The sequence below is a fragment of the Thamnophis elegans genome, chromosome 11, assembly GCF_009769535.1.
Source record: "Thamnophis elegans isolate rThaEle1 chromosome 11, rThaEle1.pri, whole genome shotgun sequence".
NCBI classification, from domain to species: Eukaryota; Metazoa; Chordata; class Lepidosauria; order Squamata; family Colubridae; genus Thamnophis; species Thamnophis elegans.
The window spans coordinates 45,932,471-45,959,688 of NC_045551.1; the positions used below are offsets into that span (position 1 = coordinate 45,932,471).

Below are 27,218 nucleotides of genomic sequence, written 5' to 3' on the forward strand. Positions count from 1 at the left end.
CACAGGGTAGAAGTGAATAACATATAGCTTCTGGAAAAAGCAAGCGAACAAATGAAAGATGAAAAGGCAGCTTTGTTGTTGTGATCAAATTCCAACCAAGTACTTACGACCATGATTGAGCCTAAACTTTCTGTTGCTAAGTGAAAGATTTGTTAAGTGAGTTTTGTCCCATTTTACAACTTTTCTTGCCACAGTTGTTCACTGAATATTGCATTTATTAAGTTAGTACAGAGGTGGTATTCATCCAGTTCGCACCGGTTCGGCCGAACCGGCAGTGGCGGCCAAGCTGATGTCATCATGCACGCGCAGAAGATCCTGCACATGCCCAGAAGTGTGTGCTCCCGCTACTGAACTGGTAGCGAAGAAAATAGGATTTCATGCCTGAGTTAGTAACACGGTTATTAAGTGAATCTGGATTCCCCATTGACTTTGCTTGTCAGAAGGTCGCAAAAGAGGATCGTGTGACCTTGGGACACTGTGACCGTCTTAAATATGAATCATTTACCAAGCCATGTCACTTGTTTCAGTGCCACTGTAACTTCAAATGGTCACTAAATGAACTATTGTAAGTTGAAAACTATCTGTTTTATCAGTGCCACAAGAACCCTACAAAATAAAATTGCATGACTGAAAATAAAATCTTAATGAATGAAAGGAATGAGAAGAATCATTCCTTCAAAGATACACACCCCAAGCCCCTCCCTCTCTCTGAGTCTGTGTGTTAATGTGTGATCATATAAACACATGAATAATTTCAATTTTCTCAACAGTTATATTATGAACCCATCATACAACAAGCAAAACATAAACTACATCATAATTCTCAATATTTGTAAAAATCAAAAAGTATCAGTCATATAGCTCCAGGTTATTCAATTATCGATCTGAAAGAATTCTTTGTCAGTAGTCAGGGCTGACTGTGTCTCATGTGATGGCACAATGTCCCCTTAAGGAAAGCTCTTCTATTTTTCTTGGGAATGTCTGTCTCTTCTTGAGGAAGAATTGTGACCAATCTACTCCAGGGTCAAAGATGTCAAACTTTGTTCATTGTATTTATAGTGATATTTCATGATCCTAAATTTACTTTCTAAGGTTAATTTGAGTTGGAGGGACATAGATTTACAGTTGTAATCTAACAAAATGTTTCATTGTTAATATGAGTTCAGAGGATTAATTCTCAAATGTAGTTTGTATGTACCCTCCAATTTTTTTTATACATACATACATACATACATACATACATACATATCACAAAGCCGAGTAAACCAGCCTGAAGATGATGAATGAGACTTCGTCGAAATGTCGCCAAGACACTTCCAATTTTACGCGGGAGAAAACCCGAATAACCAAAGATCTACATACAAACACCCGCAAAAACCTCAGAAAACAAACATACGTGTGTGTGTGTGTGTGTGTGTGTGTGTATACACACACACACACACACACACACGCACACACACACAATGTGGAGCAACCTTCTCTATCTTGATCAGTGCTAGTCAACCTGATCCCTACCGCCCACTAGTGGGTGTTCCAGCTTTCATGGTGGGCGGTAGAGGTTTTGTCCGATACTGAAGCACTTTCCTTTTTTTTAATTTAATTGACTTTTTTTAAAAATTTCACAGCATTATTTAAAAACATTTTCATTAGGTTTTCATAAAATTACCATTACTGTGGAACTGGTGGGCGGTTATAAAATTTTACTACTAACAGAGATACAAAAGTGGGTGGTAGGTATAAAAAGGTTGACTACCCCTGATCTAGATGATTCTTGCAAGCAATCAGCTAATTTTGCAAATATTAAAAATTATTTAGTTGCTTGTAAATTACCACTACAATGATTCTTCCCCCCCCCCCAATGTATGCATTTAATTCAATAGCAGAGACGATAACTACAAATGCAGAATTGATCTTATACTGATATATTTTGGAGTTTTATTGGATATCATTTCTGATTGACTACAGGAAGTAATTTAAAGGACACTGTCAAAACAGGGGGCAACAAGCAAGAGTTTGAAATCAAATATATCCTGAAGAATAATTTATTGATAGAAATAAATTGCCCAAAACATTTTCTAAGTTGAGTACCTCACAAATGGCAGCTGAAAATTCTCCTGTATCAAAATATGCATCACACCTCTCCTGCCTTAGTTCCTTAGGAAAAAAACCCACTTTGACTCCATTTGTCTGAAAGCTATACTTTTACTAAAGTCCAAGTGGTTTCAGTAAAGCAAAACTAGAACTGAAGTCCATGCGAAGATTCCCTAGTTAATGTTCCCTTTTCCTGTTCCTTCTCCGTTATCTCGCCATTGTCCAGTTACATTCAAAGCATTTGTTTTGTTAGCGATCCCTGTATTGGCAAGTTAGTTGGTTAGCTGTTGTGCTTCCCCTCCCACGCCTCTGGCCTTGAGGTGCTGACCAGTGGTGGGATTCACTTACCTTTCCAACCATTTCCGCAGACTTAGAGAAGGCCAAGTCTGGGGAAACGGTTGCAAGGCTGCCTGTCTACTGGCCTGCCCCACTGTCTCTCAGATCCTGCCTCAACACTGAGGCAAGAAACTCACTCAGCCCAAGGGCACAACTGGCCCTGAGTAACCCCTTAGAAACCTCCTTTCTTTGCCTTTTCCCATAGAACACATTCATAAAATTGGGAGTAAATGTTTCTAGATCATGAGTTAATTAGCCCTCTCTGACTTTCCTAGGAATTAGAAAGGACACAAGGGGGGGGGGGGGACACAAAGTAAAGGAAACATTCATTCTGCAATTGAAATAGTCCGTTTCCCCTGTTGAAGAATGAAAATCCATTGTTGAAAGTGCTTCTTTTCTTGGCTGAGTAAATACAGAGGATTGAGATGCTTCATCTGATGAGCAACCTCACTTTATTATCTAAGCTTCTACAGCTGTTTCCTTTAAAAGCTCCTCCTTAGCTTTCATTGAGAAAAGGTAAACAAACTTTCATCATTTCCCCCCCATCCTGCATGTGCTAAAAAAGCAATGTTGAATCCCCAGCTACTCTCAAATAGAGTTCTAGGAAAACTGTGGGAAACAGGTATGAACAACTTCAAAACTGCGTTCTCAGAAGTTTCTGCTATTAGAGCGGAAACTGTTAGGTAAGCTCCCCATTGGGAGAGCGGGTCCGTTCAGAGAAGCGTTGTGAGAGTTGTGTTGGAGAACACACAAACCAGCATACAGAGACACTGCAGTTTAAATAGGCTCTTACTTTTGTGGAAATAGAGGTATCAGAGTCCATCAAACTGTCCAAGTCATACACGGATAAGACAGTCAGTGCGCTTTACATGGGGCTACCCCTGAAAAGTGTTCGGAGACTACAACTAGTCCAGAATAGCGTGAGCGATATTGGGTGTACCAAGGTACACCCACATTACACCTATCCTCCGTGAGCTGCACTGGCTCCATATTGGTCTCCGAGCACAATTCAAGGTGCTGGTCATTACCTTTAAAGCCCTACATGGCCTAGGACCCGGATATCTGCGAGACCATCTTCTGCCACATACCTCCCAATGACCGATAAGATCGCACAGGGTGGGCCTTCTCCGGGTGCCATCAGCCAGACAATGTCGGCTGGCAGCTACCCGGGGGAGGGCCTTCTCTGTAGCCGCTCCAACCCTATGGAATGAACTGCCCCCAGAGATCCGGACCCTACCCACTCTCATGGCCTTCCGAAAGGCTATTAAAACCTGGCTATTCCGGCAGGCCCCGAGCTGTTGACCTCATGACTGAGGTCCAGCCCCGATTAGACTGGGAGTATGATGTGGCTTTTTTAATCTGTGTTTCTCTGTTTTAACTTTTCTATTTTTTAAATGTATTTGTTGTAAGCCGCCCGGAGTCCTCCGGGATTGGGCGGCCTATAAATTCATTAAATCTAATCTAATCTTTCAGTTAAGGGATAATCCAAATAACATAGTCCATAAACATACAAACAGTCTGGTACTCAAAGTTTGCTAGCAGTTGCAAAACTTACAATAGCTCATGGCACTTTCTAACAGCCAGCTTCTAAAACACTCAGATCAGATCAGCCCAGCATCTAACAAACCAGAGAGCTAACAGTCATTCTGGCTCCCTCTTATGGCCGATTGAGGAAAACAGCAGCCAATCACATTTTACAGCATGATTTAAAGAAACAGGTACAGCATTGCTATATGATTTATATATTGCCAACCGAACCATTAGATTATATTCCTAACAGAAACCAAATTCATTCTATTTATATATGCCCCTTTGCAGGTGCTTGCCTGAATTGAGTAGGCGAGCCTGTATGCAAACCATATCTCTACTCATGCATTTACCTGAAGAAATACAAATGTGACAACATTCTTCTAAACGCCCTTGCAGCTTATAGATGTTTGTATTAAAGGCAGGAAGAGCAAAAAGTCACATCTGTCATTACAGCTTTTCCTTGCTCATCTGCAGGCAAATACTTGTGTGGACTTTGATCAATATAGATTTATTATTTAATTAAAAATACAAATACTTTTGTTTCTACTTGGAAACCGCTTCTGGAAACTTTGATTTTGGGTTTTACTGATTAGATAGTTCCTTTAACTTTAATTTGAAGGGGAAAAGTGCAATCAAGCAATGTCATCCCCCAAAGAAATAAAAAGAGTCACAAATACAGTTGTGTGAAATCTCTTATTGATAAAAGTAGCAAGCCACAAGGCACTCATTGATGACAACAACATATAATTGGCAAAAGCATGACTCTAATGCCAGTTTAAATCAACTTTTTTGCCCAGCGGCTTAAAACAACACTAAACCTTTGTATATTGTAAGGCTTTCACAGAAGAGCCGGCAAGCATTTGGAAAGCATTGGCCGAGAATTATGGGAAGATGTCTCTGCAGAAGCCAACATGTTTATGGAGGCCAGTGCCCATTAACCAGAAGGAAGGAACTGTGCCTTAGAAGCCTAAAATGGTCAATGATTGCTGGGCAGATTCCAGTTCTGACTGCTGTCAATCATATCAATTAAACTGCAGAGGATTGCCCCTATAGCAGAAATTATGTTAGAAGGAGAAATAGTATGTTAAGATTGCAGTAGCTAAGGAACACATGCCCTAGCTGTGGACAGCACAAAGAAGAAGGCAGTATTTGCTATCCTGTCGTGTAAATGGTTACCACACTATATTTGTGTGCCATGGTTGATGAGATACTACCTAGCATTATTACTGGAATTCTTAGTTTTACAAAAAAAAATGTATTTTGATTAGTACTACCTCTGCATTTGTGAAGAAATAATGAGTGTTTTGAATAGTCCCAGGAGCTCCTAAAATTCAAATAAGCAGATGTTCCAAGCACAAATGGCTCTTTCCCACTGTGATGCCAATTTTCCATGTAGGAAAACTACACGTTATATAGAAAATTAGAAAACATATTAGAATTAGTACAAAAATATTCCAAAATATGTTTCGATTAAACGAATTACTTGAAATCCGGGGTATAATTTTGGCCAGTAATATAGAAACTATATATCTACATACTTACAATTTACTAACTATTGCAAGACATTACTAACACCATGGATAACTAGCTCAAAATGGGTAGACTTTCAGATAGAATGTGGAAATTCTAGCTCTAGCTGTACTGAGACACTGCCATCTGGAATTGATGAGATGAGAGAAGATACTCTTCATTGCTATTTGATAAGTAAAAATACAAGGATATTAGAATTAGTTGTTTCTGTGTACAAATTGAGTCAGCTTGGAGTCTGACCTCTCTGTTTTATTATTTTATTCATTTTAGGGCACGAACTGCAATGGAAGATAGCCCTTGTGCTCATGGTCCATGATTAACCGAAAGTACACCACTTTATAGTGTATAGTGTAATAATGCCTTGGTAAGGCCATGCTTGGAATACTGCATTCTGTTTTGGTCGCCACGATATAAAAAAAAAGATATTGAGATTCTAGAACAGTGTTTCCCAATGTGGGGCCCACAACCCAAAGGGGGGCAATTTGATTTTTAATGGGGGCAATTTGAACCTTGTTTAAATCAGGTTAATGGCCTTCTAGGCTTCCTCCATGTGAATAGAAGTTCACTTTTTGAGTAAAGTAAGAATTATATGTCACAGGGGAGGACATCAGGGTTTTAAAGATGCTTAGGTGGGACATGGCCAAGAAAAGGTTGGGAGCCACTGGTCTAGAAAGAATGCAGAGAAGAGCAACAAAGATTATTAGGGGACTAGGGACTAAAACATATGAAGGACGGTTGCAGGAACTGGGTTTGTCTAGTTTAAAGAAAAGAAGGACTAGGGGAGACATGATAGCAGTCTTCCAATATCTCAGGGGTTGCCACAAAGAAGAGGGAGTCAAGCTATTCTCCAAAGCACCTGAGGGTAGGACAAGAAACAATGGGTGGAAACTAATCAAGGAGAGAAGCAACTTAGAACTGAGGAGAAATTTCCTGACAGAACAATTAATCAGTGGAACTACTTGCCTCCAGAAGTTGTAAATGCTCCAACACTGGAAGTTTTTAAGAAGATGTTGGATAACCATTTGTCTGAAGTAGTGTAGGGTTTCCTGCCTAAGCAGGGGGCTGGACCAGAAGACCTCCAAGGTCCCTTCCAACTCTGTTATTCTAAGCAATCTAAGCATACACTGTACTAAAGCCAAAGTGGTTACAGAAGAAGTGAAGCTGGATCTGAGTTTGTCGTGTGCAAAAGATACAGTTAACTTTCCCTTGTTCCTGCCCAACTGCTTGGTTATCACTGTCCAGTTAGGTGTTAACAAACTGTTCAGGAAACTGTCTCTCACTTCGCAGCTCACTGATTCTGCATTCTTTTGATGTGACCTTGAAACTGCTGGTGTTTCTCACAGGATGGGATGGCTTGGTTAGGATTCCGCTTGTTTCCATCCCTGTATCCCCACCCCGCTGCTCCCTCCCTTGTTACTAATATCAAGCTGTCAGCTTGGGAGGCATAGCTTAGCAGAATGGCAGCCATGACAATATGGTTAAATCCAATGTATTTTCGTACCAAAATAAAGGTTCGTGGTTATATTTCAAATGCTTTCTCTTTACTTCCAAACCTACTAGTTATGCCAAACGCCCATGCAATACGAGTAGATGACTGAAGGAAGAGCATTATGGGTTCACAATGTTTAATATTAGAACGGATAGGGTTAGGGTCGCACAAAACGGGGGGGGGGGGATTCTGAAGAGCTCCATGACTGAAAAAGTTTAGGAACCACTGCTCTAAGGTACAGCTGGAGTTATATTTAACTTTAAATTCTGGTTCCCAGACTGCAACTATGGGTAAGTGTGGGTTTGCTTCCCCTTCCTCTGATAAATGTTCTTTCTTGGAAACAATACAATAGGCCAGCCAATTCAGTGTTTTAAAGATATAAGAAAGAGCCATGGCCAGGAGAACTGCTAGGTCACAACCCAAGGGTTATCATTTAAGCATTTCTATTTTGACTCAGTTCATTGATTCATGAAGAACTTGAAATAAAGCACACAGCTGCCTTTATGAAAGAAGGAATCAGAGCTTGGTCCAACATACTATATAAAATATTTTACGACAAAAAAAGTGATTTTTCTAAAGTTGATTATAAACATAATACATTAGATGGTTCAGCTATTTTTCTGACTTGAAATATGATTTTGCAGAATGCAAAGGTTATGTACATGTAATGATCTTTTGACTAATACAGGTAGTCCTCGGCTTGCAACAGTTCATTTAGTGACTGTTCAAAGTTACGATGGCACTGAAAAAACTGACTTATGACTGTTTTTCAGTTACAACCTTTGCAGCATCCCCATGATCATGTGATCAAAATTCAGATGCTTGACAATTGGCTCATATTTATGACGGTTGCTGTGTCCCGGGGTCACATGATCTCCTTTTGCGACCCTCTGAAAAACAAAGTCACTGGGGAAGCCAGGTTCACTTAACAACCAGGTTACTAACTTATCAACTGCCATGATTCACTTAACAACTGTAGCAAGAAAGGTTGTAAAATGAGGAAAATCTCAATAACAGAAATTTTGGACTCAATTGTGGTTGTAAGTCAAGGACCAGCTATATAGTATAGGCTGCATAGTACAAATAATTTTGGAAATATATTTCAGAACATAGAATAGAATAGAATAGAATAGAATAGAATAGAATAGAATAGAATAGAATAACAGAGTTGGAAGGGACATTAGAGGTCTTCTAGTCCAACCCGCTCCTTAGGCAGGAAACCCATTTTAGACAAATGGTTGTCCAATCTCTTCTTCAAAATTTCATTCGCAACTTCTGGAGGCAAGTTGTTCCACTGATTAATTGTTGTAACTGTCAGAAAATTTCTCCTTAGTTCTAAGTTGCTTCTCTCCTTGATTAGTTTCCACCCATTGCTTCTTGTCCTACCCTCAGGCCAGTGGTGGGTTCTGGAACCCGTTGCAACCAGTACGGTGCAATGGGGCCGCACGTCCACCACATGCATGCGCGCAGCACATGCACAGTGTGTGCATGTGTACTTACCGCTCGCGACACTCCAGCTGTTCGGTGGAGCATCGTGCAGGCACTGTACGCTCCGTGCATGAAAGCCCTGATCGGCTCAAATACCGGTAAGGAGTGCAGGTGGGCTGGTGGGCCCTCTGGAGCACCGTACCGGAATGGTACCTGATGCTCCCAGCAGGCACCGTACGCCCATACCAGGGCGTACCAGTCATATCCCACCACTGCCTCAGGTGCTTTGGAGAATAGCTTGGCTCCCTCTTCTTTGTAGCAGCCCCTGTGATATGGAACACTACTATCATGTCACCTGTAGTCCTTTTTTTCATAAGACTAGACATACCCAGTTCCAGCAACCGTTCTTGATATGTTTTAGCCACTCCCCTAATCATCTTTGTTGCTCTTCTTTGCACTCTTTCTAGAGCAGTGTTTTTCAACCTTTTTTGTGCAAAGGCACACTTTTTTCATGAAAAAAATCACGAGGCACACCACCATTAGAAAATGTTTAAAAAATTTAACTCTGTGCCTATATTGACTATATATAAAGTGTTTTTCCCACGGCACACCTTACACTATGTCACGGCACACTAGTGTGCCGCGGCACAGTGGTTGAAAAACACTGTTCTAGAGTCTCAAGATCAGTACCTAGATCAATACCTATCTGCATTTTTTTAAAGCAGCAGTTTCTTTTTTCTTCCCCTGAGGTCATTCAGTTCTTTTCTATTCATTATAATTACAGATTCTCTCTCTATACATATATATGAATATCTAGATGTATATTATATTATTATCTGGAGTAGTTCTGCATTTCCATGACTGGAAAATACAGGCCAGGTTTGTTATCTTCTGTTGATAGTTCTGGAGTCGGCTTTGTGCTTTTCGTGCAGACACAAAATGGCAGATGGGTTGTTTGTAGGGGTGTTAAATCCATTTTTTTCATAGTCTTTTATTTACTCACTGCCCTTTCTCCCATCCTCCCCCCACCTCTGCCTCTCCACAATCCTTCAAAGGTTGTTGCTCAGGAACAGAATCTGAATGAGTTATAAGGCTCTATCTGCCAAAATATGTAGTCACAGCACAGCCTAGAGGACGTATTTAAAATGGATGGACCTTGTATGGTATGCAGCTGTTTTGAAGATATTAATTTTATGCTGATATGCTCAGATGAAACAACCCAGAAGAGTTTCCAGGCTAGTGGACTGGCTTTCTGAAGTAAGGTATTATAGACAGGGATGGATTCCTGCCAGCATTACTACCAGTTCGGCAGCCAAAACATTTTGCACGCATATGTGCATTTGCACCAGAGGTGGGTTCCTACCAGTTCGCACCTATTCAGTAGAACCGGTTTGTCAAATCTACCGAAACACTTAGAAGAGGTTCCACCAGTGGACCCGGAAAGCAGGCCCCACCTACAGAAGAGGTTCCAAATTTTTTTGAAACCCACCACTGGTGGGTGTGTAATGTCCCTATTCAAAGCCTTCTTGATTTTAATTGTCAATTTATTTATTCCTGCACATTGTAATATTTATTCATTTACATATCTCTGTTTTTCCACTGTTGTGCAAACACAATTCCAGCAGTTGCTAACATGTGTAAAATTAAATATATATTATACTTCCTTTCAAATAGCCAACAAAATATTTCTGGTTTTAATTCCATATCTTGCTTTACGATTGCTTCTAACCACTAACTTCTGAATAGCTACTTGGGCCGACCTAAGTACTAATTCATAATTTCATATCCGATCACATGAGCAGCAAGCCACTCCCATCTGGTCACATGGGTGGCAAGCCATTCCCACAAAGGACACCCACAGAGTCGGTTCCAACAATTTTTGAAACCCACCACTGATTTGCACCTAAAAATGTCTGCTCTTGAGCACAATATTAAAAAGGGGGGGGGAGTACATTTTTTCAATGAAAATTGTTCTGCGCATGTGCAGAACAGAAAATCAAGATGGTGGCCCCAAGGATAAAACTGGTTTGGGTGTGTGTCCAGCCGAGTTACTACCTACTCAGCCAAAATGCAGGTAGATAGGTAGAAATTTTTTAAAAAATCCTACCTTTTCTGTGGGTGTGGCTTGGGGGGCATCATGTGACTGAGTGGGCGTGAGTGACATCAAGTTGGCCATGCCCACTCAGTCACATGACACACCCCCTCACCTAGTCACAACCACCGAACCGGTAGCAAAAAAAATTGAAACCCACCACTGATCAATAGGAAAGTGGTTAGCCGCTATCTTCATCCAATATTTTTATTTTTTTATTTACCAATCTAGCCTACAACCTTAGTACTCTCTGGAGGTCTCTCATACAAGAACAAACCAGCATTCTGAGTGATCCCATTTCTTTAAAATGAATCTGGCCTGATGCATTACACTCTGTTTATCTTTGATGCTACATTTGAAGCTCTGTGTTTACTTGGCGCTTAAGCAGTACAAACACAGAAAGTTATTTGGAAATAAATTCCACAGAGTTCAATGCTGCAGAGTTCAAAGTCACTGTTATGTACGTTCATATATGCAGGCTTACTGTCTATTGCTATTGTCTGCTACAATAGTGATGTATGTTGACTGGGCAGGAGAAATTTGAAGCACCCTGGACTGACTGGAGTACACAAAGCAGTGGTGGCTTGCAGGTGGTACACCCTGTTACGGGCGTATCAGTGCCTGCTGGGAGCACCGGGTACCATTCCAGTATGGTGCTCCGGAGGGCCCACCCGCCTGCCTGAGCTCCTTACCTGTATTTGATCTCTTTGGCGCTTCTGCGCATGTGCATGGAGCATATGGTGCCTGCGCAATGCCCTACCGAGCAGCTGGAGCGTCGCGGAGGCGTCACGGAGATAACAACGCATGCGTGTGTGTGTGCGCGCGTGTGTGTGTGCACGTGTATGTGGGGGATTCTGGGCCCCATTGCACCGTACCAGTTGCAACGGGATCCAGAACCCACCACTGACACAAAGGAACACATAAATGATGCTTGGTTTGTTATGATTAGTGCCATTTTTGTAATATTAAAATCTGAACAGGCTTCTTTTGGGGTCTCTCAAAATCCACATTTCCTCTGGGATAATATCAGGGCATGAACAGCAGTTGGGTAGCATACAAGGCAGCAGTTAGTGGAGCCAAAAACTGTGATGAATGGATCCTCTCATTTTCCTGTTTCTGCCACCTTTTTCCCCTCCCTGTTCCTCCTTTTTTCCTAGTGTTTCCATGATCATTGTGAGTTGATTTGAAAAGAGACAGATGGGAGAAAGTTTAACTTATTGCCATGTTGGGGTATTATTAGTTTCAATGATAGGATTGATATACTCTCATATGTATATTCCAGCTTCTGTTGTAATATATTCATGAGTTTATTCTAAATATTTTGGATTTTTTTAGTTTACCCATTCAAACCAACTTAAAGAAGAATGGAAAATAATTATGTTTTAGAGGGGTTTAGGCAAAACATTATATTACACAAATGTAAATTTAACAAAATTCTTTCTTAACAAAAGACTTAAAATATTTTTTTAGGAAAAAAAGATTACCGTATATGCACAATAGATACCATAATGCTATTTCCTTTTCATGATATGGGAACAGACTGTTCTCCATATTTCCGCATGCCTTTCTATCCTCATAGATCTTACTTGCTTTGTCTTTGTCTATCCCATCTGCTCATTTACAAACAACTCAACCAGATAAGAAAAAAAAATGAATCACATAAACAATTCTAGTTGATTAGATCGATTTCTGAAAAGCGCTTGGCAGAAAAATCACCATATGATTGATAGGAGAGTCATTATGATTGGTAATGAATCATAATGACACTGATTTCACACTTATTTCATTTGTCCTTCCAAATCCATTACAAATAATGGTCTCTGATTTTTTTTTCTTTCAAATCATCAAGATTTTCCAGATCTAAGTGTGCCTGGAGATAGTTTGTCTAACAGATGCTGTTTTGAAATTTGTGACATGTAGCATTTCATCCCTCAGTAAATCACATAATGTAAGAGTACCCAAAATAGCAATGTCAAAAATCTGAAAGCCATTCTAACTGCTCACTTCATCACCAGGTGGGGAAGGTCATGAGAATCTAGGGAAACAAAGCAGACACTAGTGAATGTCAATAAGATTAAAATCCTCATTATTTTAGTCATCGTCTATCCACTGTAGGATGAAGGCCTCTTCCGCATGATTCCAACCAATACAGTCCTGAGTTTTCTTGGCCAATTGGACCCACAATACTTCCTGATGTCGTCAATCCATCTTGTTTTAGGTCTCTTTTGTGGATACTTTTTATCAAGTGGGATCCATTCTATGACTGCCATCATTTCTTTTTGTTATGTGACCAGCCCATTTCCAATTCAATTCTTTTACTGTCTTGATGATATCATATACTTTTGTTTGTTCTCTAATCCATATGCAGGTCTTAAAATACCAAAGATTAAGATACATGATATAAAGTTCAACTTGGTTTTTAATGCATTAGCCTTTAGATAGACTTCATGCTCTAATGCACGTAATAGCTATTTATTCTAGGGAGTTATAAATGCTCATGTATTTTGCAATATTCTGACATCATCTCTGGAGCTGCTAGAAGTTGTTGCCGGAACATCTGTCTGAGCCTCAGTTGTCATTTTTACGCTGCCAAAGCTAACCAAATAAATCACATCATTTTCCAGAGTTGCTCTATTTTGTTTATAAATATATTCATAAACAAAATCACAGATTTGAAATTAAATGACTAATTGGACCCCATTTTATCACTGGCAATTGTTTTAGTTCTTTCAACTTTACCAAAAAACAGACACTTTTAAAATATCAGCATATACTCATTATGTATGAGTCAGGTGGGTGCGCTTCGCACGCGTGAGCAATTCAATGGAAATTGTTCTGCGCATGCACAGAACTCAAAAACAAGGTTGTAGCAGTGACTGCGGTGTCCGGGGAACCGGTTCAGAGGTGTGGCCAGCCTGGGTTGCTGCCGGTTCTGTGACCCAGGCCAGCATGCCACTACCAGTTCAGCTGAACCAGGCCAAAGTGGTAGGAACCCACCACTGGTATGAGTCCTTTATTTGATCTTACTAATTGAACTATGACTTTAGGAATAATATACTAATATACAAAGGTCGCATTTTAACTTCTTTGCCAATCCTCAATTGCTTTTTTCTATTAAAGGTAGTCCCAACTTACAACGGTTCATTTATGGACCACACGAAGTTACAACGGCATTGAAAAAAAGGAACATGACAGTTTTTCACACTTACAACGATTCTAGCATCCCTATGGTCACATTTCCAAACTACAAACAGCTGGCAACTGGCTCATATTTATGACAGTTGCAGTGTCCCAGGGTCATGGCGGTCACCTTTCTGCAATCTTATTGCACAACCTTTTTCCTTTCAAGAGTTAAAATTCCATAATAAAGTGATTGAAATGAAGCCTCATTTCAATCACATTATTATGGAATTTTATTTAATCTCATCTAAATTTAATGCCTCAGCGTATCATCAGAGGTGGGTTGCTCCCGGCTCAGTCCAGTTCAGCCGAACCAGTAGTGGTGGTAGCATGAGGCTCCGCCTACCCGCCCCGGACACTTCTGCACATGCGCAGAAATGTTGCACACACGCGTGAGCTCAAGCAAACCGGTAGTAAACCGGTTAGCAACCCACCACGGCATATCACCTAAAGTCAAGCGTAATTCTTGAAAGAAAAAAAGGTTGTGCACTCTTGGTACTATAAGGGTGGAGGTTGGAAGGGCTATCAATTGATGAGGAAGGACCAGTTGTGTCCAAGTAGAGAAGGATATTACATAGACAATTCTCAATCTCTTCTGAAATCCATTACATGACACAACAAGCACCTGTTAATTTGGAAATGCATGAGGAAATATTTGGAGTTTCAACTCTGGAGTGTAGATCTCCCTTCTGCCAATTGTCCCATTCCTCTTGCTAGAATCCAGAACAATGCAACACAAGTAAATGCATAATATATACTTATGCTTTGCAACATGAATCATGTTATTGGGAGGACTTTCAGATTTCTCCCTGTTCTATGTGAATGGCTAATGTATCAAGTTTCATTCCTGGCCCAGAAGTAAATCACAGGTTTCCATTAACTCCTTAATAATCCATCTTGACTTAATTCCCAAGGAGGCCATAGAGTTTTTATTATAGACACAAATGAATCTTTAAAATATTGAAGACCTATTGTGGTACAAAGAGATCAGAGACAGAAATTGCACAGAACTCATAGACCTATGAAAATTTATGACATTATAAATGATAGTATAATTGGTGACTCTCATGGTGTTAGTGCTGATGAATATTTTAGAGATGAACCAAAGATAGGGAAATGCTCTGATCCAGAAAGTTATCTGTATTTTGGAAGCTGAGCATCATGCAACCCAGTTTATACTGTTTTAATCAAAAGCCCATAAAATCCCCTATAGGAGCACCTTTAAATCCATTAAAACAGCTAGTTGCCTAAGGGCTGGGGGAGTGCAGTAGTAAATAATGAGCTGGATTTATTTCTACTTATCCATGTGCTGAATACAGGAAATTAAAGTCAATCTAGATGGATCCCAATATGCAAGAAAGCAAATGTGGATTATTCTTTGATGTCCTTTTAAGTAATGCCAACTTAAGTATAAGATAAAGAAATCAACTGCACTCTCTATTTCAGGAAATTATTTTAGCTTAAAGCTTAACAACAAATTGAAGATGTTTTGGATTAATTTCCCACATGTAGATGACATGATCAAAATCACAAAACTACATCTGATTTACTTTGGCCATGTCATGAGTGCAAATTCATTGGAGAAGTCAATTGTCAAACTCGCAAGTGAAGTTAGCTGAGCCCATCTTGGAGGCTTCAGGGTTGCTACAAAGCAGAAGAAGGGGGAAGGAAGGAGGGGGAAAATAGTTAGTTGGGGTTTTGTAGCCAAAAAAAGGAAGTTTTTCTGTCGGAACCAAGGACATTCCAACAGGTGGCTGTCCAGGGGAGGAGTGAAGTAACCAAGCAACTGGCCAACACCTTGATTTGACAGTGTGACCAGTGACTTGGGGAAAAGGGAAAACGTTTACTTTTTAATTCGGTGAAAGCCATTAGAACTTTCAGAGTTGACTTTCACCAGTTGTGCCAATATGATGTATCCAATAAACTGTTCTTGGAGGAATCTGCCTGCCTCAGATTTCTGCTTTCTATGGGTGTGTTACTTGGAAGATTGACATCAATGATGCTAGGGGAACAAGAAGAAGGAGCAAGCAAAGCAGACATTGGCTTGATAACATCGAAACTGATACAAAGATGAACATCCAACAACCGAAAGAAGCTGCTTAAGAGGGTAGGATGAAGAGCACTTGCCTATAAAAGTCATCAAGAGCAGGACACGACTAAATGGTTAAAATAAGAAAAGTAGATTGAACATTAGAGGACTTGCCAAACAATCTTAAGAGAAGAATCAAGTTAAATGAACTAACCTTGTTTAGAGATAATTTAGAATCATTAGGTATTAATTTAACTGTGATTAACTATAGGTTGTCTGCAATGAGCCCAAAATTTCTGTTGCTAAGTGAAACATTTGTTAAGTGAGTTTTTCCCCATTTTATGACTTTTCTTGCCACAGTTCAGTGAATCACTGTAGTTGGTAAATTAGTAACACAGTTGTTAAGTGAAACTAGTTTTCCCATTGATTTTTTTTCTTAGAAGGTCGCAAAAGGTGATTACCTGGACTCCTGCAACCGTCACAAATATGAACCAATTGCCAAGCATCTGAATTTTGATCATGTGACCATGGGGATGCCACAATGGTTGTAAGTGTGAAAAATTGTCATAAGTCACTTTTTTTCAGTGACATAGCTTTGAACGGTCATTAAATGAACTGTTGTAAGTCGAGGACCATCTTTATTCAATGTGACTGAACTGATAAAAAATAGTACCAGCTACACAACACATGTAATCCACTAGTCCCGTGATGGCAGTGGTAGGTTTCAAAACTTTTTAGAACCTCTTCTGTAGGTGTGGCTTGCTTTGTGGGAATGGTTTACCGGCCATGTGACTGGGTGGCAGTGGCTTGCTGGCCATATGACAGGGTGGGAGTGGCTTGCCGGCCATGTGACCAAGTGGGAGTGGCTTGCTGGCCACGTGACCGAGTGGGAGTGGCTTGGCAGTCATGTGACTGGGTGGGCGTGGTCACTTGTAAAATGTGAAACTTAAGTGAAACTCACTTAAGAGCACTCTTGCTTAGCAACCAAAATGTTGGCTCAGAAATTCTGGCATTGAAGTGTGCAAGTCTTGAAGCTGTCAAGTTACAAGACCCTTGCACCCCTTACCCTTTAGACAAAACCCCCAGGGGTGTTCAAACTTGATAGCTTTAAGACTTGTGGACTTCAACTCCCAGAATTCCTCCTCTCGCTCTTCATCTTGATGATGTGTGGACGGGCAGGGGGGAGGGAGCTGGAACCAGTTCTAAACGGCACTGTAGATTTGTGGAACCTCTTCTATAGAAGAGGTTAGAACTGACAGGAACCCACCCCTGCGTGATGGTGAACCTATGGCACGTGTGCTACAAGTGGCACATGGAGCCCTCTCTTTGGGCATGCAAGCCTTCGTCCTGCTGAGCTCCACCATGCATGCAGGTATGTCTCCTGCCGGCCAGCTGATTTTCAGGTCTCTACTGCACAAATGCAGAAGATGTGGGGGGGGGGCAGGGGGGGCATGGACATGCCCAGGGTGTAAGGAGTGTGGCACCCCCCCACAACCTGTTTTTTGTTTCAGGAGGCTTCAGGGAGTCCTTCTAGGCCCAAAATGGGGTGGGGTGGGTTTCACATGCATGCACTGGGGGTCACACGCATGCACAGGGGAGCACGGGGGCACATGCATATACACTTGTGCAGGGGGCAGGGTGCATTGCATTATGGGTGTGGGCATGTTGACATGTTCTGTCACATGTGCACGTGTGCTGTTGCATATGCACGATTTTGGCATGCAAAGAGAAAAAGGATAACCATCACTGCACTAGTCCATGAGCTGCACTGGCTGCCGTGTTGTTTCCAGGCGTACTCAAGGTGTTGGTTGTCACCTTTAAAGACCTACATGCCTTGGGACTGGGTTACCCCAAATACTATCTTTTTCAAAAAGTTTCTACCTATCCAATCTGATTCAACAGATTGGGTATGCTGGAGATCCTATCAGCCCAAAAACCGTCAGTGTTTTTGTTAATGGCTTAGGGTTAGGGGTTAAGGTTAGTGTTAGACTAAGGGCTTGGGCTAGGGCTAGTGTTAGCCTGGGTACTAGGTGTACATTATGATTTGAATATGGTTATGGTTATGACTACAGCTACATCTACATTTAGTAACAGTTATGACTGTTTGACGTTTATGACTTTTATTGGTTTATCAATGTATAAAGTACAAAGAAAAATAGGAAATTAAAGAAATAAAAATGAAAGGGGGAAAGAAAATATGAGGTCCATTGGAAGAAAGATAAAGGCTTTGACTTCCGACTCTTTTTAGCACAGTACAATATAACATCACAGCCTCAACTTTTTACTTTTACGCATTAGTATATAACTAGCCATTTCTATAACAACAAATCTATCAGCATAGCCAAAATCAAAGTTTCATTTTTTTTATCACAAGCAGAAAAACATCAATACATTCTCCTCTTTGAACAGAACAATCAACTTAACAATTTCTGCTTTATCTTCCTTACTGTTGAAATAGTATATATTTCTATTTGCCCTTAATAATCTTTATAAACTATCACAATTTATATTAACAATATTCACTGTATTCTTTCAGATGCTTTAACCTCAAAAGAGAAAAATACTTCTTTTTTCCATCCATTTTAAAACACTAAGTTTTTGTTAAAACATTTTTAAAAATCAAAACATTCTAATACATTTTTTAAAACTTCCTCTTAACATACATACTTTAAAATTCAGTTTAAACTTTCATTAAATTTAGGCCAAGGTCTCATTTTTCCAAAATACACATTTTTGTAGTAGGAATCTTAAATACTGGGCCTGTTCTAACAGTTTTATGAAGGCAACATTATAGTAATATAATCAATGTAATGCATTCATATAGTAAGAATCCATTAAACATGTATTGTCTTATGTGACTGGAACAACAATTTTTCAGTCTTGAACTTGGTCATCCTCAGAACTACAAAATTGTTGTAAGTAAATTTTGTTTAGTAACAGAGATGGAATACTTGAGATCAAGATTGGGAATAGGAGAAAGAAAAAATACCAGATTTCCCCAAAAATATCTTGGAGTACAAACTTTTAATGGGTTGGTTAACTTTTAACCAACCCCAGCAAAGACTTGGCAATTTTCTGCAGGATCATTCTTCTTCACCACACGGATGGTGCAACTTTTGCGGTGAAACATGGCAATGCATTTCTTCTTATCATAGTTGATAGGTCTGAAAACTCTAAATAAATAAGACAGATATTCAGGCCATGTTGCATAAAGGATATTAAAATTACCAGTACATTAAAGAAATTGTCTAAGACTCCAATGAACTTGCAAGATAGACTGACTGTTGGTACACAACACTTATGGTGCTCAGATGCTCAAACTGAAGACTATCACTGGTTAGAATGCAGTACTGCATTCTCTAATGAAGAGGATTCTGAAGTAAGTTCTTAATCATTCAATTACAATTAAACTGCATGCAGTTTTGGTCACCACGATGTAAAAAAGATGTGGAGACTCTAGAAAGAGTACAGAGAAGAGCAACAAAGAGGATTGGAGGACTGGAAACTAAAACATATGAAGAACAGTTGCAGGAACTCGGTATGTCTAGTTTAATAGAAAGAAGGACTAGGGGGGACATGATAGCAGTCTTCCAATATCTCAGGGATTGCCACAAAGAAGAGCAAGTCAAGCTATTCTAAAATGCAGGTTTAATAAAAGTTAATTTACATTAATAAAATCTAAAATTGCTTAGATCTTTATGAGAGGACAGTATAATGATCTAAGCAACGTTAGAGTTTATTAACTTAATTTAACTTTTATTAAAACCTGAATTTTATTATTCTTAAAAGTTTGAGCTACTGAGATAGGTGGCAAATACATTTAACAAATAAATAAAAATAAATAATTTTGCAAGCATAAATAAATGACGAATTCCGGACACAGGTTGGCCTAGATCCACGGTCCCCATCTCTTGGGTACCAGCACCGGTACCATGAAGAGAGTTTCTTCCACAGACTGGAGGGGGCGTGGTTTTCCATGCTGCCTGAATCCCATGGATGGGGCTTTGCTTGTTTGCGCAACCCGGTTTCTGGCATGCCACGGACCAGTGCCAATCCATGAACCAGGGTTTGGGGACCTCTGGTCTAGAGTCAACAACCCAAAAGATGATTTATGTAGATCAATAGTTGCAGACACTTGAGAGTCAAACAGGAAGATTTGGAAGGTCTTTAGAACAAGAAGGTCAAGGACAATATTCTCGCCATTACTTTAAAAAAAAACAGCAACATGAACTGCCCCCAAAGCTTTCACATACAATCTATATACATGAAGGGAAGTGCTTCATGTATTTGACAAAGTAAATTCTATCCTACGACCACCTTGACTAGATGCCATGCCTGAGTAAGTTTCTGTGCCAGCCAGGATCTTGCATTACCAGGATTTGTTAACCATTCTCATGGAAATATAGATATAGGTACAAAGATATAGATATATAGACATAGATGCAGAGCATATATCTATGTATATAGAGTTGAAAGTGCCACACAAAGCCAGGGGTGGGCTGGCACGGTTTGCCCGGGTTCAGGAGAACCCATAGCTAACGTTATGGCTGGTTTGGAGAACCTCCAAATCCCACCACTGGCTGGCCCTGCCCACTCTGCCTCTCCCCTCCCAGGAGTCTCCATTTGGCCCATTTAGTTGTGAGGTAAGTGCAGGGCCCCCGCAGCAGCTTGTGGAAGGGGGGAGGAAATGCGCCTTCCGGAAGTTCCAGAAGGCTGGAAATGGGCCTGTTTCCAGTCTCCGGAGGGCCTCCAGAGACAGGGGGAGGCAGTTTTCGCCCTTCCAAGGGGCTCAAGGAAAGCTTCCAGAGTCTGGGGAGGGTGAAAACACACCCCATCGTGGTGCAGGAGGCTGACTAGACCATGCCCACCATGGTCATGCCCACCCAGCAATCAGGCAGAGAACCCATTATTGAGATTTTTGAAGCCCACCTCTGTACAAAGCTGGTGTCTTTTGAGTGAGGTGAATGGACATTCAAAATATAGCAACTTCAGAGGAGGTTTACAGTCATCTAAGAATTTAAACATAACAATTCAGCAAATCCGAGAGAGTTGAACGCTTGAACTTACAGGCTGCAGCATATTAATTTTTGGGGTTTACATTCACATCTTTGGCAGTTGTTTGTTTTCCAAACAGCTGGAGCACGGTACCATTTTCCATCATGAAAGCAGCCTGCAAGATGCAGAACACAAACAATTTAGGACTAATTCTGAATTTCTGGATATGATCCCAGCAACTTTTCAGTGAATTTGAGCGGACAATTTTTCATAAAGTGGCCAAGTCTTTTTCATGTTCTCTTATCATGTAATCAGCACAGAAACAATTTGTTTCTAGAGTTTCCTTTATCACAAACTTTACAAGCACCCTGTTCAATTCTGGAAGGTCCACATAGAATTTCCTACCACATGTTCAATTCACTCACATTGATTATAGTTGTGACAGTCAAAGTAATATTATTAGTGAGAGCCTTGATTTAAAACCAAATAGATTCATTGATAGATTTTAATTATATACTTGCATGCTGCCAATTCCATTAGTGGCTCAGAAAAGCTATTGTCTGAACTCAAAAACTGCTCAATAAAATGACAGATAACTTTAAATAGTGGATGGATGGATGGATGGATGGATGGATGGATGGATGGACGGACGGACAGACAGACAGACAGACAGACAGACAGACAGATATGATATAGAGATAGAGATAGAGATAGAGATAGAGATAGAGATAGAGATAGAGATAGAGATAGAGATAGAGATAGAGATAGAGATAGAGATAGAGATAGAGATAGAGATAGAGATAGAGATAGAGATAGAGATAGAGATAGAGAAAGAGATATAATCAATGTTGGCTAACCTTTTTGGTACTGCCAAAATGGGAGCGCATGCGGAATTCATTTAGTGACTGTTCAAAGTTACAACTTTTTTTACACTTATGACCATTGCAGCCTCTCCATGGTCACAGGATCAAAATTCAGACTTTGACTCATATTTATGATGGCTGCAGTATCCAAGGGTCATGTGATCACCTTTTGCGAACTTCTGACAAATGCTCAATGGGGAAACCAGATTCACTTAGTGACCGTGTTCCTAATTTAACACCTGCAGTGATTTACTTAACAGCTGTGGCAAGGATGTCATAAAATGAGGCAAAACTCATTTAACACATGTCTCACTTGACAACAGACATTTTGGGCTGAATTGTGGTCGTAAGTCGAGCACTACCTGTACTATAGAACCCTCTTTTAACCCTGCTTCTTCTTTCTATAACATCTTAAAATTACATCTTTATTCCTGGATAGGGCATTTTTGCTTTGAAAAGGAAGAAAAAGTCAACAGCTCAAACACCTCACAGGTTTTCAAAAGGGACTATTTTAGGCAGAGTGGGAGGAATTAACTGAACCAAGGAAAGACCGCTCCCAGAGAGCTTCAGAGAACATTATGCTTTATTGTTACAGATTGTTCTGATCACTCAGGAAGCATCACTAAGGATCCACTTCTATGAGTCTTCAGGTTGCAAAACACTTTTATCAGAATTTTAAACCAATTTCAAAAATACATATTTTTATGCAGGAATGTATTGGTATTTAGATGTAGAATTGAATGATTTAATGTAATAGGCCATTCTAATTACTGTATATACTCGAGTATAAGCCTAGTTTTTCAGCCCACTTTTTGGGCTGAAAAAAGCCGCCTCGGCTTATACTCGAGTCAGTGAAAAATTTGCCCGAAATGGAGGAGAAAAAGGGGCGGGGCCATGCCGCTGGGTGACACTCGTGAATGGCCCAGTGCCCCTGTGAGTTTCCCCTCCCTCTGTGTCAGTTTGCCGCGCAGCGCGCACCGCACCATCCCCCCTCCTCACGTTCTAATGTAATGCAGGGCTGTCTTACGATTCCCCTTCCTCCCCCTCCTGCCGCTCTGCAACGATGTCCCACCTCCTCCTTGTTATGGCAAGCAGCCACATAGCGATGTCCCACCTCCTCTGGTACAGTGATCCAATGATAGGAATCACTGTGCCGTGTGTCATAGGAGGCGGGACATCGCTCCCGCGGCTGCACGGGACATCATCATCACAGCGGGACATCATCATCATGAGGTGAGTGAAGTATTTCATTGAATACACCGCTAGTTTACTGTTTTTCTTTGAAATAAATATTCAAAAACATTATTGGTATCTATTTTTATTTTTGAAATTTACCGGTAGCTGCTGCATTTCCCACCCTAGGCTTATACTCGAGTCAATAACTTTTCCAGTTTTTTTGTGGTAAAATTAGGTGCCTCGGCTTATATTCGGGTCGGCCTATACTCGAGTATATACGGTACCGAGATTCTATTTTTTAAAAATCTTAATCAACTATAGTAAAATATTGCATTAAATTTGTATGTTATAATATATGATTTGTACAGTGAAATTGTGTGATATTATTTTCATCAAATTGAAATCGGACTTTGCCTTCCTTCTTTGGATGCTGCTTTATTTTGCATTTTGAAAAAAAAACATTAGGAGACTCTGGATAACCATAATTAGCACTATTTCAATTTTTTTTCTTTTCTTTTGAACACAAAACAAAATTCTTACCCTTTTTACCAACTGGTTTCACAGAACATTGAGCGTCACATAAGTTTCTTAAAAGGGCAAGGATCAGAAGGAAAACCAGAATATGCCTCTGTAAAGAACAACAACAGGAAAGCAATAAAAGTTAAATTTAGTGGGTAATTATGGTGGATATTACTGAAGGCAAAACCTGTTAACCCAGGAGTTGCATTTGAACATTAGGTATTGCACAATTCTTGCAGGAAAATGCAAAAATCCACTCCTCTGCTCACAATAGAATCCCTTATGCCACCAGGCTCGAAATTTTGGGCTAAGCATAGGACACAAAATTGTCTGCTACAACGTCCTACCTGTAAATGACTACTTCAGCTTCAACTACAATAATACATGGGCAAACAATTGATAGAAAATCAAGGTAAATCGCTCCAAACTCGACTGCAGAAAATACGACTTCAGCAACATTGCCTGGAATGCTCTATCTGACTCCGTTGTTACATCCTCAAACCCTCACAGCTTCAACCTCAAACTCTCTACCGTGGACCTCACCCCATTCTTAAGAGGTCCGTAAAGGGGGCGTGCATAAGCGCACCAGCGTGCCTACCATCCCTGTCCTACTGTCCCTATTTACTTGCATTCATTTCCTTTGTTCAGGTCCATGTTCATACTTATACCTGCTACCCTGAACATGTTTGACAAACTAATAAATAAAAATAAAATAATAAAACAAATAAATAAATTGGCCACAATCCTTCCCTTAGGATTTGGATCCCTCCAGCCAAAGGTGCACATGAGCCTGACCTCAGGACCACCATTCTTCCCTTCTGGGTCGCCTCTGGAGCTTTCAAAAAAGAACACGGATATTCTCTCTTTCCTTCCTTAGCGATTCTGGAACTGAGCAGCAAGGGAAGATAGTATGGTGGCTTCCTCGGAGAAAGCTGGTAAGTACTGGGTGCAAGGCCTAACCATTTCCAGTCCCCATCTCTTTCCAGCCTTAATTTTGGTCCAGCACCCAGAACTCCCCACCCTGCATCTCTTCCTGCTTATCAGACATTCACCTTGTCTGGATCCTTCTGCTTTCCCCTCTCTAGCACTCCTCATAGGTTGTCTATCCTTCTGTTGGGACAAAGCCCAGCTCTAGGTTTACTGTATCTAGTTGGTGTAGAAAAATCCTCCATCCTGTCTTTAGGAACTGTTTGTGGACACCCTAAAACACTTCAAACATTTAAAGCTATTTTTGAGAAGGGGGGGGGGCAATTTCAATTAGCTTAATTTTGAATATGATTCCTGTTTTATTTTATGTTATTGTTCTGATCTCGGCTTCCCAAGAGCATGAAGCAAACTCCTTGTCCCAACAAAAACTCCTTTTATTGTTTTACTGTGAATTTTTCTCATTCACATCCAACAAATTCTTTCAAGGGAGGATTTATAGTCACAGACCTTATCTGGCTTAAACTGTTGCCAGGCCAATATATGCAAAACTTGGCAAGGAGTCTCAGAGAGTCACAAACCAATTTAGCAAACTAATTGTCTCCTGCAAACTCCCCTCCCCTTTCACTCATCTTTTATTTCCTCTGGGAGGGGACATTCATTGTCCACCTGTGGCCTTATTCCCAAGTTGACCCCTGTTCTTTAGCTGTTCTCTTCGACTGGCAACTCTGTGCATGCACACACTGGAAACAGACTCCAGCTGTTCGTCTGCTTCACTGATGTGACTCTGAAGGCAGCTGATAACTGGCATACGTTCCTGGCCCCCACTTTGCCTCCAACACAGGGCTCTCCTCAGAGCCTTCTCCAGACTCCAGGACTGGCCCATATTCCTCCCCAACCTCCTCACTATCTGAATCTGCTGCCAGCTCCACTGGCTGCTGGCAGGCCACAACAGTTATTGCCTTATCTCTATTTATTTTTTGGAGATGTTCTAGGAATCAGACCGGCTGTCAGCCTGAAAAGGGTTAAGCATTGCCAAACTAAAAAGATGTAAGCCAGAATATCATAACCAAATCTTTTTTGCGTTACTTCCAACTAAATATTCTACATTCAGGGTATTCATGAGACAGGAGCAGAAACAAAAGAATCCTCTAGGCACTTACCATAAGGGAATCATCTACTTTTCATAGGTTGCTCTGAGAATTTGCAGGCACTGTTCTGCAAATTTATAAGTGGATGCAAATGTATGCATTATGTATGTACTGCCATGTGAGCAGAGTTTGACAACTGACAAATTTGCTAATTTGTCCTAGTCACTGCTCAGGAGAGGTGACTTTGGAGAGAAATTCCAAAATTTCTGGAACTAAATGCTTGGCCAATTGATTATGAGAATTGATCACTGGTGTTCCTTTACAAAGTCCAGATTACTGCAGCTCTCATTCTACTTTGAGCCAAACGGGGGGTCTGTATGCCAGCAATTCATCAAAGCATTATGTACAAAAGGACATATGTGACAATGTGTTTTGTTCCACTGACCTGCTACAAGGTAAAATAGGTCATGGGGAATGAATACCAAATGATCCCATGCAGGGCCTTCATTGTTTCGTGTGCAATTCATTTTTCGGAGGGAAATAGTCACCACAATAAAATGTTTTGTTTCTAGATCACTGATTCCAAAGCTCATCAATTAAAAGCAGACTGGATTCAGTGTTGGTTACCTGGAACATTACCCCCCTAACTTGTTTGGTGAACTCTCCAAGTCCATCTGGTAAACCAGCCTGTGAACTAGAGAGGTTTTTGCTCCAACTCCCTATGTTCTGAATATCGTTGGCCAAATCTATGGATAATTTCTCACCAAATATCAGAGAGCCACTTAAATCCATAATTAGTCACAGATTTTTTAAAAAAAACAACAACATTAAAGTAGCAGACTTTCAGAGCAGTATTCAACCTAATCAGAGAACCACTTCTCCTTGATCAGATTCATATCTGGCTCAAACACTGAGAAATCATTTTGTTTTTCATATCAAATATTAGATAACCAGAGTATCATTAAGCTAGATATACTTTTGGAAAACGTATTGTCATAGTGAGCATGTTGTTCAAAGTCACCAAAAAACCCCAACCAATTAGCATACCAGCTATCCTTCTATGCAGTAGGTTCCTTCTGCAAGCAGCTATCAGGCGTGGTGTTGGAATCCTTAAGTTTGTGTTGGATGACTTTAATCATCCTGTCCTCAGGGTTGTGTTAAGTAATGCTCATAATCATGGGTTCGTCCTAAGTAACCTTGAGCCCAACAAATAAAGATTGTGTTGGACCTGCCACAACTTTAGATGAAAATGATTCTTGGCTCTATTTGTTGAGAAAGGTGTAGTTTATTAGAGATTAAGAAGTATATTGAAGGTGTGCAAAGCCAGCACTGAAAATCATGCGCCAAAATCCCTAAGTTTTTCTTTTCCTTTACTTAACAGTCTCTCATTGCCCACCCCAGCATAACCAATCAGGATCAGGCAAGATGTTTTCCTAATGGTCAGTCCAAGTGTAGTCTGGAAAGTGGTCCCTTTCCTTCTCCCAGCTGGGTGACCTTGAGGCAACACCTTGAAGAGATAAAGCACTTACCTTTATTTCCCAAAGCATTGCTCATTCATTTCCCCTCTGCCAACTCACAGCAGCGAACCACAAGCAAACATAAGGTGGCAGGAAGGGACTGAAGCACTTGATAAGATTACTTCTGAATGGTCTTTCTCTTTTACCTGATCAGGGGAGACTATCTGATTAGGGAGGAGTCTAGGACAACTGATGGACCAAGACAATTCCTGAATATATGAGCAGCCAGCAAAGAAGATAAGGCAGCAATGGAACAATCTGCTGCTTTTGTATTACTGTTGCACTGGCAAATTAATGTGGGATTGCTTTCTTTCATTTAGCTCACATTTTGAGCATAACCTTATAGGAATGGAATGTTCAAGTTTTCCTTTAGTAACCAACTTCCTGTAACTAATTGCAAGGTAAGAACTTTCTCAGGCTGAATAACA

The 27,218-nt window shown here is 40.5% G+C and overlaps 1 protein-coding gene across 1 annotated transcript; it reads right to left on the minus strand.

Moving 5' to 3' along the window:
• Positions 1–18,010: 18,010 nt before the first annotated feature.
• Positions 18,011–26,920, minus strand: MSMB (microseminoprotein beta). Its single transcript, XM_032227050.1, has 4 exons — positions 26,803–26,920; positions 23,280–23,367; positions 20,773–20,875; positions 18,011–18,878 (listed from the first exon to the last, which is right to left on the minus strand). Exons 1-4 carry the CDS (start codon positions 26,818–26,820, stop codon positions 18,749–18,751), a joined length of 339 nt encoding a protein of 112 aa, XP_032082941.1. The 5' UTR covers positions 26,821–26,920; the 3' UTR covers positions 18,011–18,748.
• Positions 26,921–27,218: the final 298 nt, after the last annotated feature.